This window comes from Drosophila sechellia, chromosome 3L (genome assembly GCF_004382195.2).
Source record: "Drosophila sechellia strain sech25 chromosome 3L, ASM438219v1, whole genome shotgun sequence".
NCBI classification, from domain to species: Eukaryota; Metazoa; Arthropoda; class Insecta; order Diptera; family Drosophilidae; genus Drosophila; species Drosophila sechellia.
In genome coordinates this window covers 3689697-3703728 of record NC_045951.1, presented here as the reverse complement: position 1 = coordinate 3703728, position 14032 = coordinate 3689697, and the positions used below count along the sequence as shown (strand labels likewise).

General features: G+C 41.0%; 2 protein-coding genes across 16 annotated transcripts in view; one reads left to right on the top strand and one right to left on the bottom strand.

The window, feature by feature from the left end:
• The window catches only part of LOC6610654 (protein nutcracker), a 91655-nt gene extending 82529 nt beyond the window's left edge, over positions 1-9126 (top strand). For 7 of the 15 annotated variants that reach the window (XM_032719436.1, XM_032719433.1, XM_032719441.1 and 4 more), the window contains 7 exons: positions 1998-2228; positions 2729-2974; positions 3303-3669; positions 4236-4265; positions 6705-7057; positions 7223-7499; positions 8276-9126. In XM_032719436.1, the coding sequence (XP_032575327.1) occupies positions 1998-2228; positions 2729-2974; positions 3303-3669; positions 4236-4265; positions 6705-7057; positions 7223-7499; positions 8276-8291 (1520 nt within the window). In that variant the 3' untranslated portion in view covers positions 8292-9126. The remainder of the gene's footprint in view (positions 1-1997; positions 2229-2728; positions 2975-3302; positions 3670-4235; positions 4266-6704; positions 7058-7222; positions 7500-8275) is intronic. The other 8 variants (XM_032719438.1, XM_032719434.1, XM_032719442.1 and 5 more) reach the window with 4 other exon arrangements.
• Positions 9127-10402: 1276 nt separating this feature from the next.
• Positions 10403-11705, bottom strand: LOC116801228 (S-phase kinase-associated protein 1). The gene is made up of 2 exons (XM_032719446.1): positions 11605-11705; positions 10403-11545 (listed from the first exon to the last, which is right to left on the bottom strand). The coding sequence occupies exons 1-2, from the start codon at positions 11645-11647 to the stop codon at positions 11106-11108; spliced, it is 483 nt and encodes a 160-aa protein (XP_032575337.1). The 5' UTR covers positions 11648-11705; the 3' UTR covers positions 10403-11105.
• Between the last annotated feature and the right edge of the window lie 2327 nt (positions 11706-14032).

Sequence of the window (14032 nt, the reverse complement as noted above, 5' to 3'; positions counted from 1 at the left end):
CCTCAGACAGGGAGCACAAGAGATGTTCTGATATGGAGAAAGCATTTGGATGGAAATGGAACCTAGAGAACGAGCGAAAAGCGGGGGAAAACTTTACTTGGTGACTTTTCCCGAATGATTACAAAGGACAGCCGGGCATTCAAAGGTCCATGCACTACGCAAATAAATGTTATGTCTTATTTGTTCAGGATTTTATATAATTATATTCCAATCGAGTCGAATATCTTCAAGATTCCCATTTCTTTCTGTGTATGAATGAGGTGTGTGGGTGTGCTTTCATCAGATATAAATCCAAAAGATATCCACCTAATTTAAGACCCTCACATTGTGTTTGAATTTCAGGCTGTCAGCTCTAATTGATAAATGACCGAGAGCCAGAACATTTTATCTCAATTTGCATAATTGATACTGAATTTTAATTGGTTTCATTTTGCTTATATTAGTTTCGAATTTGTATACATTACCGCTTTATTTAGTGTGCAATATACAGCATATTCACCTATGTCAAAGTCAAGGCTATTTCATCAGCAGTCTTCCATTTGACAGGCCTCAAATTCCTTTGCTCAATAATAAGATTTGCAATTAGATAATTCATCGTTTAGCGACTTTTTCACCTATGTCAAAGTCAAGGAATTTTCTTTGGCGGTTTTCTTTTAGACAGCCATCAGATTTATACTTTTCATTTTTCTCTGGCTGTTTTGAACTTGATGCGAAAAATAATTTCATTACTTCAGCGCGTCAAACAAAAAACGAAACGAGAAAAATACTCTTTGTTTAAAAACATATTTAGGCAAACACGTCAAGTCTTTCGGAGGCTGGCAATCTGCCAGTGGAATTCGTATCTGTTTCGAATAGTTTGCCGAGGTGCTGACGATTGCCACGCCTCCTGGGTTGACCATATAGTATTTCCGCCCCGGGCAATTTGTGCTGTGTATTTACAGCCGCTTTGATATTTATTTGCGTGCGATTAACCCAGCTGGTATGCAATCCGAATTTTTCTTTGCACATTTGCATTTAATATTGAATGGATAATTCACTGCCGCGGTTTGTTTATGCCACGCAACTTGTTGAAAAATTGAAATTAATTTGCTAGTCTGAACCGTCAATTAATCGTGAGATGGCCGTGTGAGCGATATTTTCATCACTGTTTAGACCATCAATATATATTTTTGTGTGGGAATTGCGCAGGTTTTTCGACGGCTCTTCTTTGGCTGTCTGTCAACCGATCAGCGGAACGTATTTGGAATTTCTCCTTAATTGCTTCTGTAAGCGATCTTCTTTGGGTGTCTATTAAGGTTGGAATTTTAATTGCGTGATCTTTGCGCTAATAGTACGAAAATAAGATATTTTCCTCGCTTCTTGTGGTGGGATAATTTCTAAAAATAAAGTGGTACGAGAAACTTGGGACTCGGGCAATTTCCGGTCGGTTTGAGGCTTGTTTCGCCCACATATATCACTTTCTCTTTACCTTTCACTTAAATTTAACGAGGAAATAATGCGCATCCGCCATGTCAGCCCGGGACAGGACCAAAGTCCTTGCCACAATTTGACCCGGCAGAGTTGGCAGCGCTTAAGCCTTTAACAACAATTAAAAATATTACACTCCAGCACGGAGAAAGTGAACAGAAGCGGGAGAAAAAGAGTGCAGGGACATGTGTGCACTGGGAGAAAAGAGGGCATTTTGCAATATTAACAAAGGAAGAAAAGTGCAAACTAGTTTTAAATGAGAAAGTTAATGTTGCACTTCTTCTCTCGGTGCATGAGAGAGCTTTGTGGCCAGTGAAGTGGTTGCACGGGCAGGACTCACCGCCAAGCGGCGACCCACGGACCAAAAGCCTCTGACCAGCACACACGACAATTAAAGTAAAAGCTTGTCAAGTGCACATACATGCATACGTATATCAGCTGCCAAGTGGATTGTGTGGGCTACTTTAAACCATAAATTAGTGCGCTCCCCCCACTCATTTGGCCCTTTCTCTTATCTTGTATTTTTGCAGAACCAAGAAAAGACAAGACTGATGCACAACAACAACACGGAGGCAATGGCACAATATCCACGCCCAACATCGAGCAGCCCACCTGCCAGGGCTCGATGCTGCCGCCCCCCGGAGGCGGTGGCCATCACCAGGTGGACGGGAGTGGCAAGATGGAGCGGCCCAACACGCTCGCCGGCGCCAATAAGCTGACCCGTCGCGGGGTCAACATCTGCTACCACAATGAGCACATGTGTAAGTGCATCAGAAGCATCCTTGATAACCGCTTTTCCAGTCATTAGATAATAAGGCATCGGGCGCAAAAGGGCTAAGGAATTTGAAAAACGAAATTACATAATGATTCAGTACATAATGTGCTAAAGTATTATTATTTTATATACAAATCATATTAGCTTAGGTTTCAATATTTATCGCTAGTTACTTTCTAAGCTTGCTTCTCTGACCTAAATGGCTTATGAAACAGATTTCCTTTGCCCTATCGCCCACTTCACTCACACTTAGCCACCACGCACACACCTAAACAGTCACTCACCCACGCACACATGCACACGTTCACAGACACATTGGCTAGACTCGAGGAAGAGCTGTTCACTCACTTTCTTATCTGACTTTCTTTCTATATCTATCCATCTTTTCTATCTACTCTACTTCCTCTCCTCTCTCCACTGAACTGCAAAAACAATTCCAAATTTCGAATGCGATTGCGAACCAATGTTTTAATTGATCTTAATCAGATGGCGAAGATGGAAAAATGGTGGGTGGTCCGCCGGGCAGCACTCCGCCACCCTATCCGGGTGGCAAACTACCGCCGGGCGTAATGCTCAGCGAACTGCCGGAGCCGCCGATTCCGCTGTCGGAGATCGGACCGATCCCACCGCCCCCGATGTTCTCCACTCCGAGTCCCACGCTCATCGCAGGACGACCGCACGGGCCAGGGGCCGTCAACGATCAGGATTATCAGCAGGACTACGACTACGATGGTAATTCCCGCCCCACCCGAACCGAACCCCACCCAAAAATCCCCCGCCCGGGAACCCGACCCCCTTTCTAGATTAGCCAACCCTCAGCTCATTAACAAAATCGCGCACTTCATAATGTATGCTAGTTGGGGAGGTTGAAATTAAGTTGATTTGACAAAGGTCATTCTAAATGTGATATGTTTTGCTTTCCGAGTATTAAACTGGCTTACCAGCAAATTGATATCAACAGCCCAATAGCTAGCCCCTTCCAACTTTCCCCACCCCAACCCAATTCCATTAAATTTCACATGTGTAGCCCTTAGTAATTTCACACTTTTTCCTCGCTCAGATAACGATCCCGATCAGGATGAGCTTGACTCGGACGATGAGTACGCCCCGTATGGTGGCAACCATGTGCGCATGATGGACACGCAGCGCGTCGAGGAAATTCCAGCCAAAGAGCCCAAACCAAATGCAGTTCCTCTCAAGTCGGCGCTGAAGAAGAAGGGCGGTATGCAGCCCGCTTCCGCCTCCACGCCGGTCACGCCCACCCAGGAACATGGAGCGGGAAGCGCGGCAACGGCGGCGGCCATGGCAAACAGCAATGGCGGTATTGGCTCGATGGCGGCAGCTGCCGCAGCAGCGGCCCAACAATCCGCCAACCAACGACCACTGGTCGTTCGCCAGGATGCGGCGGGCAACAACTATTCGCTCAAGTGAGTACTAAATGTTATTACCAAATAAAGCAGGGAAAATGCTATTTATGCTTTGGACCAAGAACATATCCCTTGGGAAAGCATAAGCAGCGTAATTGCCCTTATAAGTAGAATAATTTTAAACAATTTTACTTAACTCCCCGTTGACCTGTTACGACCCTAATCGCCCTCAAGTTCCCCACGTTTTTTGGTAGTTTTTTATTCAAACACCCAAATAAAATTTGTTCAACTTCCCACGGAGAGTTTCGTTTGTCTCTCTAGTATAATCACAACTTTTTGCCTACTGTTAACTATGAAGAAAAGCTCACCAAAAGATAGTATCCCCCAAACCTTTTGTACTTGTTATGTTTTTATTGTTACGCAAACTATTTTCTATAACAAAACAATTTGTTCTCTTCTCCTTCCCCCGACTGCCCCCCGAAAACCTATGTTTGTTCTATTTCATATACAATTTCGATTCGATTCGTTTGTGTGTGCGTGTCGATCAACAACAAACCCCATCCACTTCTATATCTACTACTACTACTATCTCGACTAAAACAACAAAATATGTAACGAAATATCAGGCCAATACTACGACCACGGATTAGACTATGGTAAACAATTTTTAGCTAATTTATTTGTAATGTGAAAATCATGAAATCCCAAACAAAAAATGCTTTTAGTGCACCCCCACATATGGCATACATTTCTCTATCTCTCTCTCTTTCTAAATGTTTTAAATGTCGTTATATAACACCTTACTCCCACACTCTGGTATATAACACTCTCCACAAGCCCTTTCAAAATAATTCCCCAACAAGAACAAAAACAAAAAACTGCTCTCATTGTGTCCTTGCACTTTGCTGCACTCTAACACTTAGCTCCCCATATTTTTGAACAAGTTTTTGTTTTATTTTTGGGTAAATTAAAAGTGAAAGTTTTACAACTTTACAACACTGGTAGTTCTCTTGCAAACACACAAACTCGAACAGTCACCCACACACATTTGTACTCTTATTAAATTACTAACTTTTTGCTGCGATTTTCGTTGTTTGCCTCTTATGAGTTTTTCTTTTATTTTTTCGCCACAACAACACCAACACTCGAGTCCTCTCCATTTCCCCTGTATCTGTGTGTGTCTGCGTGTATGTGTGTGTGTTCTTCTTTCGTAAAAACTTGCTTTCCCGTTCCTTTTTGGCACTGTTGTCTGTATTTTCCTCTGAGTCCTGCATGTTTCATTTCAAGCAGGAATTTGTTTCAAATTACAATTTGCCCTCCCAGTTTTAATTTGATATTTCCCACATTCGAAATATGCAAAGCAGGAAATGCTGAGGGAGAGGGTCGCCTAAGAAGGAAATGAGTTTTCCGGCGCTGTGTAGGTCAAGTTTTTTTTCATTAGGCAAACTTTGCCTTTAAGTTTTCAAGCGGCGAAATAAAAACTACAAGTGTGTTGAAGGACTGACTGTGTAGTAAGCAGTGCTTCGAAATTGAAATTCAAATTGAGTGCAGGACAGAGACAGGCCTCACTCAAATGCTCCCATCGTTTCACATGACGGATATGGCCAACGATTTCTGCACTCTATAACGCGCAATATGAAATAAAAAGGAAAATATCTGAAAAATAGAAAACTGCACAGTGCGGGGAAACGAAACTGAGGCTCGGCGAAACGTGCCTGGTAAAAAGCGTTTTCTTGTTGTGAGCCCTCCAATATCTAACCATCTGTACATCTATCTTTCTATTGGAAAATGTGAGAGCGAGTTGAATTTATGGCTATGTGGCACTATGAATCCATTTTGATGGAGGTTGAATCGCTTGAAATGTGACGGAGATATGTCAGGAAAGAAATGTGACTTTGTAGAGGTTATTTAAAGGAATAAACTATAAAACATATAAAAGAACTTAGAGAAAAAATAAAATTAAATGGTTACTCTAAAGTATCCGTTACGAAAGTGTACCATACCTCCTTCATTCATGTAAAAAGTTATAATCTTCACAAGAGATAGACGCTTCCTGTGTGGCACTTTCAGTCGACTTCCTCGCAGACAGTTGCTAGGAAACTATGTACAATGTGGTGCTTCGTGCCCCAAGGTACCCATCCTGCGTCACTCATACGGCGCGTGGACAGCACAGAGTGTACCACGAAAGACCTGGCTTTGTTCAGTTTTTATCCAATCGTGTTTTGCATTAACGCCCCAAAAGCGCGGCGGAAGCAGCCAACAGGATATGGCATTCGAGGCGGGTTTTCCAAACCTTCGAAAACCCCGACAGCTTTAAGTACAAAGTCAAACACATGAGCGTCGTACGTATATGCATGTGTTTTGCATATTATTTTCGTGGGTGGGGGTTGCCAGATGTGCACTCCACGTGCCGTTTGCAAAAAAAAGAAATGGATATAAAAGAAATGAAACTGCCGCAGCAGCAATGGAAAATAAAGAGGTGGAAAAACATTTTCCCTTTTTTTCTCGGCTGGGTGACAAAACTTAAAGGATACTTTATACACTTGTGCTTACAATAATAGGAAAGGAATTTAATCTCGTGGATGTGAGTGGAAAAAGATAATGGGTTTTATATTCAAATTACTTAAATTATAATTTAAAATAGTAAAATAATAAATGCAATTTTTATTATATGCAGAAAAGCGCGTCAATTAAGTGCGATTAAATATGCATAACAGGCATTAAAAGTCTTTATATTACGCGCTACTATTTCGCGTGCCACTGTAGCCAGTGGATGATAGAGAAATAACTGGTGCTGTGTGCACGTGGATGAATAAATTTAACACATGCAGGGATATTTATGCACATGTGAGTGCCAGAAGCTGGCTAAATCTGGCAGATTGCCTGGCCAAGATTGCGGCAAAGGAGGGAGGAAGCGGACTCAGAGGAGAAAGGACTGAAATGCATGGGCTGTTTTGTAGTTGTCAGTAGTTACTGTTTGTGGCTGTGTTGTGAGCGATGCGATGCGATGTCTGTTTGTAGTGTTTAATGCGACTGCCAATGACATAATGCTAATGTGCCCTAATGTGACGCCTCCTTTGACGCTTAACCCACAGCAGGCAGCAAATGTTCAACATCCAATTGCCGTGCACCGTGGAGAACAAGGAGAACGCCCGGCCATTTGTGATACGCGAAAGCAGCAGCGATAGTGACGACAGCGATGGCCATATCGTCTACAGGGACGAGGACAACGACAACACCCGGCTGGCCAAACTGGCCCGCAAGGAGTCGCTGTCCCTGAAGCTGCAGCTCCGACCGGACAAGCAGGACCTGATCAACCGCAACATCCTGCACCAGGTCAACGACAACGAGCTCAAGGAGTCCAAGGAGGCGATTGGGGCACGCCTCATCCGCCGGCTGTCCATGCGACCCACGGCCGAGGAGCTGGTCGAGCGCAACATCTTGAAAAGTGAGTAGATAATGGGAGCTGAATGCCGAACTAAATTCAAGAATTTCCGAACCATTTAATCATCAATTCGATTTGACATACTACTACTTGATTTTAGTAGGCATTCAGCTTCCTGGAGTATATTTATTTGATTTTACCTAATGTTCCTCGCTTTTTGCCGTGCAGCTCAATCACCCGCCGAGGAGAAGAAGCAGAAGGAGGAGAAGAAGTCGTATCTGTTGCGCAAACTCAGCTTTCGGCCGACCGTCGAGGAGCTGAAGGAGAAGAAGATCATCCGGTTCAACGACTACATCGAGGTCACGCAGGCCCACGACTACGATCGACGGGCGGACAAGCCGTGGACAAGACTGACGCCAAAGGACAAGGCCGCCATTCGCAAGGAGCTGAACGAGTTCAAGTCCTCCGAAATGGCCGTCCACGAGGGCAGTCGGCATTTGACGAGGTATGCAACTGCAATCCGGCTAGAATTTTGGGAGAGTAAATATGGTAGCTTTTAGGGAAAATAGTTCTATGGCTAGAACCAACTAGTTGCTTTTGAAGATATATTTCTTTTCCAAATTTAAAAAAATGTTCATATTAGTTTAGTAGATTTTCGAAAAAATTAGGCAGCCTGATGTAGAGTAATTGACTTTGCCAGGGTATTTCGCGCATCGGTGGCCAAGGACAAGCTCTGTGTGTAACTGGTTTTGCAAATTGCTCCCGTGGGTGGGTGGTTGAGGTCGTCTGTGGCTGGTTGGACGGCTAAGTTCCGGGGCCAAAGCAATCTCGCAATTGAGACATAGCAGTGTACAGGCCCCTGAATTATGTAGCGGGCGTGTCCTTGCGGCCAAATCGAATGGCCAAAAAGTGAGCCAAGCAAAAAATTGCCAATGCCAATGGCCAGTAAAGTGTCACGTGCAGTTTCGGCCACCAGTCACCGAGTCGAGTCCCTTACAAATGTGTTTTGGCGATATGCAGTCACAAAGGATTCGGTGGCGGCAACGTTTTTCCATTTATATTTCCATTGCAGTTTTTGCAGGTTCTCTTTTTCTACTTTGTGCTTTGTTCTGGGGGAAAGTGTGTAATGGCTTTTGGATTTTGTGCGCTGCCAATGGCCAGTTGCACTTTATGCTTAAAGAGCTAAGCGACCTGCCACACGCCATTTAAACTTCAGTCGCATTTAATTCTATTTCCAGGACTGGGCTAAAAACAAAAACTAATCAAAACTTTCTCTTGCAGATTCCATAGGCCATGACGATTGCAATGGCAGCAACTTTCCAGCAAATTACAACAGCAACCGAAGCAGCAATTGTATTTCATGCAGCATAAAATTGTCAACAAATGTTTAAAAGCAAAAAATTAAGCCAGCAAACTAAAAACGAAGGAAACTTTCAACGCAAACAAAAGCAAGCATAGAAATGCAAAAAATTAAAAAATTAAAAAAATCACAAAAAAAGAGGAAGGAAACACGAGAAAGCGAAAATGAAGATGGAAGGGCCACATTCAAGAACATAATTGATAATTTAAGATTTCTGTTGATCATAGCGAGAGTGCCGCTCGGTTTTCTAATTTTAAGTTCTTTGTTTCACCTTCTTTATTTGTTAATTGTGTGTAAATAAATTCCTTTCGATATTCATGCCAATTTCACAACGCAAATCAAAATATCAATTCGTCTTTTGTAGAAATGTTAAGTCGCTTTTTGAGTCAAGGCAATTATGTATTATATTATATAAAATTAAACAATTAAATAACAAGGAGAAACACTAAATGATATTCGATTAAATATTTACATTAAAGAAAAATGGCTGAGAAAAATTCATTAAAGCTTAGGCATTAATTTACACTTACTGTTGCTTTCCATAAATTTTTAATTTTTGAATTAAGCCAACTAAACAATACAAAACAAAAAAATACCACAAAACAAACAATTCAAAACGAAAAATTATGTTTTACAATTAAAATACCTATATTATTGTAAAAAGCTTAAACGTAAACAAAAAACAACACATTAAACTTAGAACTACCACATATGCGAGATAATACGGAAAAATAAATTCTAATTTTTCGAAAGACATGTTTACGAAAGATAATTTTGTTGTTTTCATTTTTTTCCAGTCTGAGTTTTCCTAAGTTTCAATCTCGATTGTCTTCAAACATGTACATACATATCGCCAAAGAAAATTTGCAAATCTAAAACTTATCGTGGAGAGATAGGAAGGAAACCCAAAATGCAGAAAAAAGAATGCTCAAGCTGAAACAGAATGGTACGGGTAGTAAAAAATACCCAAACGTATATAAAACTCTAATAATAAATGGCAACAAAATATCAGGAAAAATAAACTGAAGCAAGTTGGACCCAGAACGAAGTTTTTTAGTGAGGAGAACAAGTAGCAGAAAAATTTCAACTTAAGACGAAAGTCACGTAACCTAAAACTTTTTAGAGACAGAGTACAGAGTTCGGAACCAGATGGAACAACATCATGAAGAATATTTATTTTGTAAAAGCAGGGAAAAGCGAAACTGAAACTTTTACTCAAGCATTCCACATAGTAAACTTAATCGATACGAAAATATGGAAAATTTCCAAAACAAAAAGAAGAAAAAAACAAAACAAAAGCAAAAGCAAAAAATTGTACATTTTGAGGCAAATGCAAATTGAAATGCTCGCGCGTGCTCGTGAATATCTAAACTTAAAAGACGTAAAGTAAATGTAAAAGTAAACTAAAGTTAAACTAAAACGTAACGTAACGTAATGAACTCCGTTTCAAAGGACACTTAGTAAGATACAGATAGAGATACAGACACAGCATATAAATTAAACAAGCAACTTATTTCGAATACACCCGATTAAGGGATAAGCCCGTGGACATTAGTTTATTGATAAAGTGGCGCTTCCTTTGCAAGTTTCACACTTCTAAGCCGAACAGCAGGAGACTTGTAATGTTTTCGGTTTTGGATAATCCACGGAATCGAAACTATAGCAGTCCTTCGTTTCAATCCGAATCTGAATCTGAATCTCTCTCTATGTCTGCCTCTTGCTTCAAAGCGTTGCATTGTCAAAGTTAAGCAATATAAATTGCATATATACATATAAACAAATATATATAAAACGGAATAAATAAATTATACATATTTAATGACTATACAAAGGCCGAATATATATGTATATATTCATTTATGTATACACCTATTTATATGAGAGGAAGCAGCCGAAGCTGAAGCTATACAACTCTATCAATATGGGATAGCATAGTTTACACTTTTTCTATGGAGCGATTTATAGTGTACGATACACAAGAATTAGAGCAGAAGAGCCAGAGGCGTCGTCGGTTTCGACCCCTCCGAACTCCCCGAGCAATATGCATGCGATATAGGCGGTATGCCATAGTCGAGCTATCTAGAACCGACTTTCGTATTACAGCAGGGCCTTTCCTCCTCGATCCCCACCAGTTTTCGTTCTTCTGCCATTGGTTCTTCCTACTCCCTATTTTTCGACACATCTTTGCCAAGTTCTGCAGTTGCAGAAACAAAAGTAAATACGAATAAAACCAAAAGATCTATAGCAATAACTAAGAACACCATGAGCGATTGGAGAGTTTTTGGGCCCAGGCCGAAGTAAGAAAAAAACCACAGAAAAGTTGTGAAAATTTGAAAATGCGAAAAGTAAAGAAGTTAAGTACAGTAGAGGAATAAGTGTAGCGAGAGTTTTGGCAAATAAAATGCAGAGAACACAAGCAACAGAAAAACAAAAAAATAATGAATAATAATCACCGACAAATTGAGATTTAATAAAGATTTAATTAATTACAAAACTTTTAAAGTGGTTTTGTTTACAGTTAATGAACGCACATTCGTTTGATTGAAACATATTATTTTTATTTCAGCAAACGAAGTAAATTTGTACATTAAGTCATCATTTACGCCAGGATGGAATGCATAAAATTTATAAATAATCTTCTAAGTTACTTACAAGCAAAAGAACATAATAATTTGTTACACCATTTACACATTTCTGAATGCGATTTCCTTAATTTAGCTAAATGTGTTTTAGTCATCGATGATTTTAAACTTAATTCCGAAGAAACTTCTTACGTATCTCCTCGACACATTTACATTCATTTAAAGCTTCCGCCAGGAGATTTGTGGTGATCAGCAACAAATTCTCCATCTGCAGATAGTTGGCGGCAAGGATGATTTGCAATAGAAACTGATGGTTGGCATTTTCCTCCGTTAGCAACTGTATAAGTTTTCCTTTGCCCATCCTGGGAAGATTTTCCTCTAGGTCCTGCACAGATGTCCACCATTTGATTATAAATCTAAGGTTTTTGGCATCGACTCGCGGTAGAGGGATAACATCATCGGTGTACAAATTTTTCTGTCTCTCCTGCATTATTATATTGCGCACGGGGCATATCTGTAGAGCAAAGCGAATGTCCACTGTATGAATGACGCCATCGTTGGTCTGAAGTTGAATTGCTTCTGAAGAAGAGGTCGCCATTTTGATAAGTGCTAAAAAATGAGTTTGAAAAATAATTTCTTATGCTTGCTGATATTGATAAATTACTAACCTTTGACAAGTAATAATTGCCAACTAAGTTTAAGAAAAAACATTTCAGAGGCATATATAAGAGAATCTTTAATTTATTTAACATCTTATTCCCTTTCTTTGGTGACCGCCTAAAAATATGCCTCACGAGCCGCTTAGGTCCATACATAAACCGCTTGTCTACTTTTGTGGATCGATGTACTTTCCCATTTCCCAAAGATTTTCCGGGAAATCCGCTTCAGCTCTTGTGCGAATTTCCCCCGTTTCATTCATATTCCGTTTAGTCAAAACAGATGGCATTCATTCATGAATTCCATTGCGTTTTCCTCGCCCGTTCTGCACATATTTCACATGCCACGTACCTCCGGTGGTTTTGTGTATCTCAGTATCTTTGCATCTCGAGGCATCTGCGTACGTGCCAGACCAGAAAAAACACCAAGTAAGCCACCAGGTGAGAAGCAGGGCGAGGAGGTGAAGGGCCTCAGGTGAGGCGACACCAATCACAATCATCATAAGACCATCATGCCATTGCCATCCCGGTTGATTATGGTGAGCTCTGGAGATTTTTCGAGTCGAGTGCCTGCGCCTTTTTCAACCGAGGCTCTTTGCTCGCGAAAGTTTTATCGCCGCGGCGAGATTCTAACATTTTTGTGTGCATTCCACTTTGGTGCGTTGCGGTTCCTCCGATTTCTCAAGAGTTTTTCTCTCATAAAACGTACTCGAACTCATTAAAACGCGCACTCTGATAACTGAGATGGCCAAAAAAGCAAATTGGACTCCGTCAACTGGTGCCGGCATACGGCGATGGAATATGGCTACACTGTGGACTTTTCGTTTTACTTTCAAGTTTATTGGTCTGGGATTTGATTTTCCTTTTATGGATGTTTTACCTACTAGTCATTATACTTTAACGAATTTTAAAACATTTTTAGGTATGTTAAATATATTTTAATTTATTTAATTTGTTCTACATTTTGTTCACTTCAAACATTTATTTATTTTTCATAACTAGTTTTTCGCCAGGTGTAAAAGCCGACGTGTTTGCATGTGCGTCTTGCTGCTGATTTATTTGATGGGCAGTTGGAGGTGATGTTCTTGCTGTTGGGGGAGCACGTTGCAGGTTCTTAAAATGGGGCAGACGGCGGAAAGACTCAGCCAGCTTTCCAACTGCCAATTAGCCAGGTTCACGTGTGTGTGGGAAAACCAGGAAAAGTCCGAGAGCCTGGAGGAAATAATCCCATAAACACCTGGCGATCGAAGGGTAATGAAGAGATCCATTCCTTTCGGAAATATCAGCAGGCCTATCAGTTGTCCTGGAGCAGTTTTGCGAGCACTATCAATCCTCGCGTATCTGGACAATCGGTTAACACTTCAGCATCGATGTGCCTTACAGTGCAGTCCATTGTTTTGGGTCAGCCTGCCTGCATTTCGGCTTTTTTTTTTGTTTTTCGTTGTTTTTTTCTTTTGGGAGACGTAGGAAATTTGCATTTGGCCTGTTGGCCAGGTTCGCGACTCCGTGGAAGTCGCCCGTTTGTCCCTGGGCTTTCTTTATGACCCGACTTGCAGTTTGCAGTTTACAGCTTGCCGTTTTTCTTTTCTTTTAGTTTTGCATCTTTTGTTTTTTTTTTTTATTTATATGGATACATTTTTCACTGTGGCCGGCCCGGCAGAGAAAAGTTTATTTGATTCTATTTTCATTTTATTTGAATTGTGTTGTGGCTTTTATGGCTCGACTTTGCGCCGAGATTTGTTTGTGAAAGTTGGCCAATATCGATGAGGAGGCTCCTCTTGTCTTGTCCCCTTTGTTGGCGCTTGGTGGCTTGGTGGTGATTGTAAAACAATAAAAGCAACACCTGACTGCCGTTTGCCAACAATGGCGACGACTTTGTTGGTGGCCGGGCGGCCAACAAATGCCGGATAGATTTTATCTGGCTCTATGCTCCTGGCCGCAAACTCCATGCTCTGGCCATTTTTGGCCAAAAACTAAACATGCTTATTGTTTGTAGATTTCCCGCAGTGTTACCCCAAACATTTCAATTGCGTTTGGATGCGTTTTTTGTCTTAAATCTAAATGGGAAGCTACTAAAGACATAACATGTGAAAAATCGTAGCAGCTTATAAATTATTTATATGCCATTCACATATTTTCGTTTAATGGCCAATTTTAATGGCATTTTTCCTGGCGAACAAATTACTGGAAAGAGAGATGGCATCGGGCTGAGCCGAAATTAAATCTAAATCTAAATAAATAAAAATCGTGCACTGTTAAGTGAAAGGCATCGACGACGATCTGTGTGCAGTTGCAAATTTAATCAATTGATGAGGCAGTTGCAACTAGCAACTTGCAGGTTGCAGGTTGCTGGTCCGTTGCTTTTGTTTGCTGTTTGTCGATGGCTGCCAAGCAATTTGGATTTTGTGGCACCAACTGTAGCGGCCGCAAAATAACAACG

Coding starts and splice junctions, on each gene's coding strand:
- LOC116801228 (XM_032719446.1), bottom strand. CDS start 11,647: ATGTTTTTTCTTAAACTTAGTTGGCAATTATTACTTGTCAAAG. Junction 11,546..11,604: donor GCAATTATTACTTGTCAAAG/GTTAGTAATTTA, acceptor CTCATTTTTTAG/CACTTATCAAAATGGCGACC.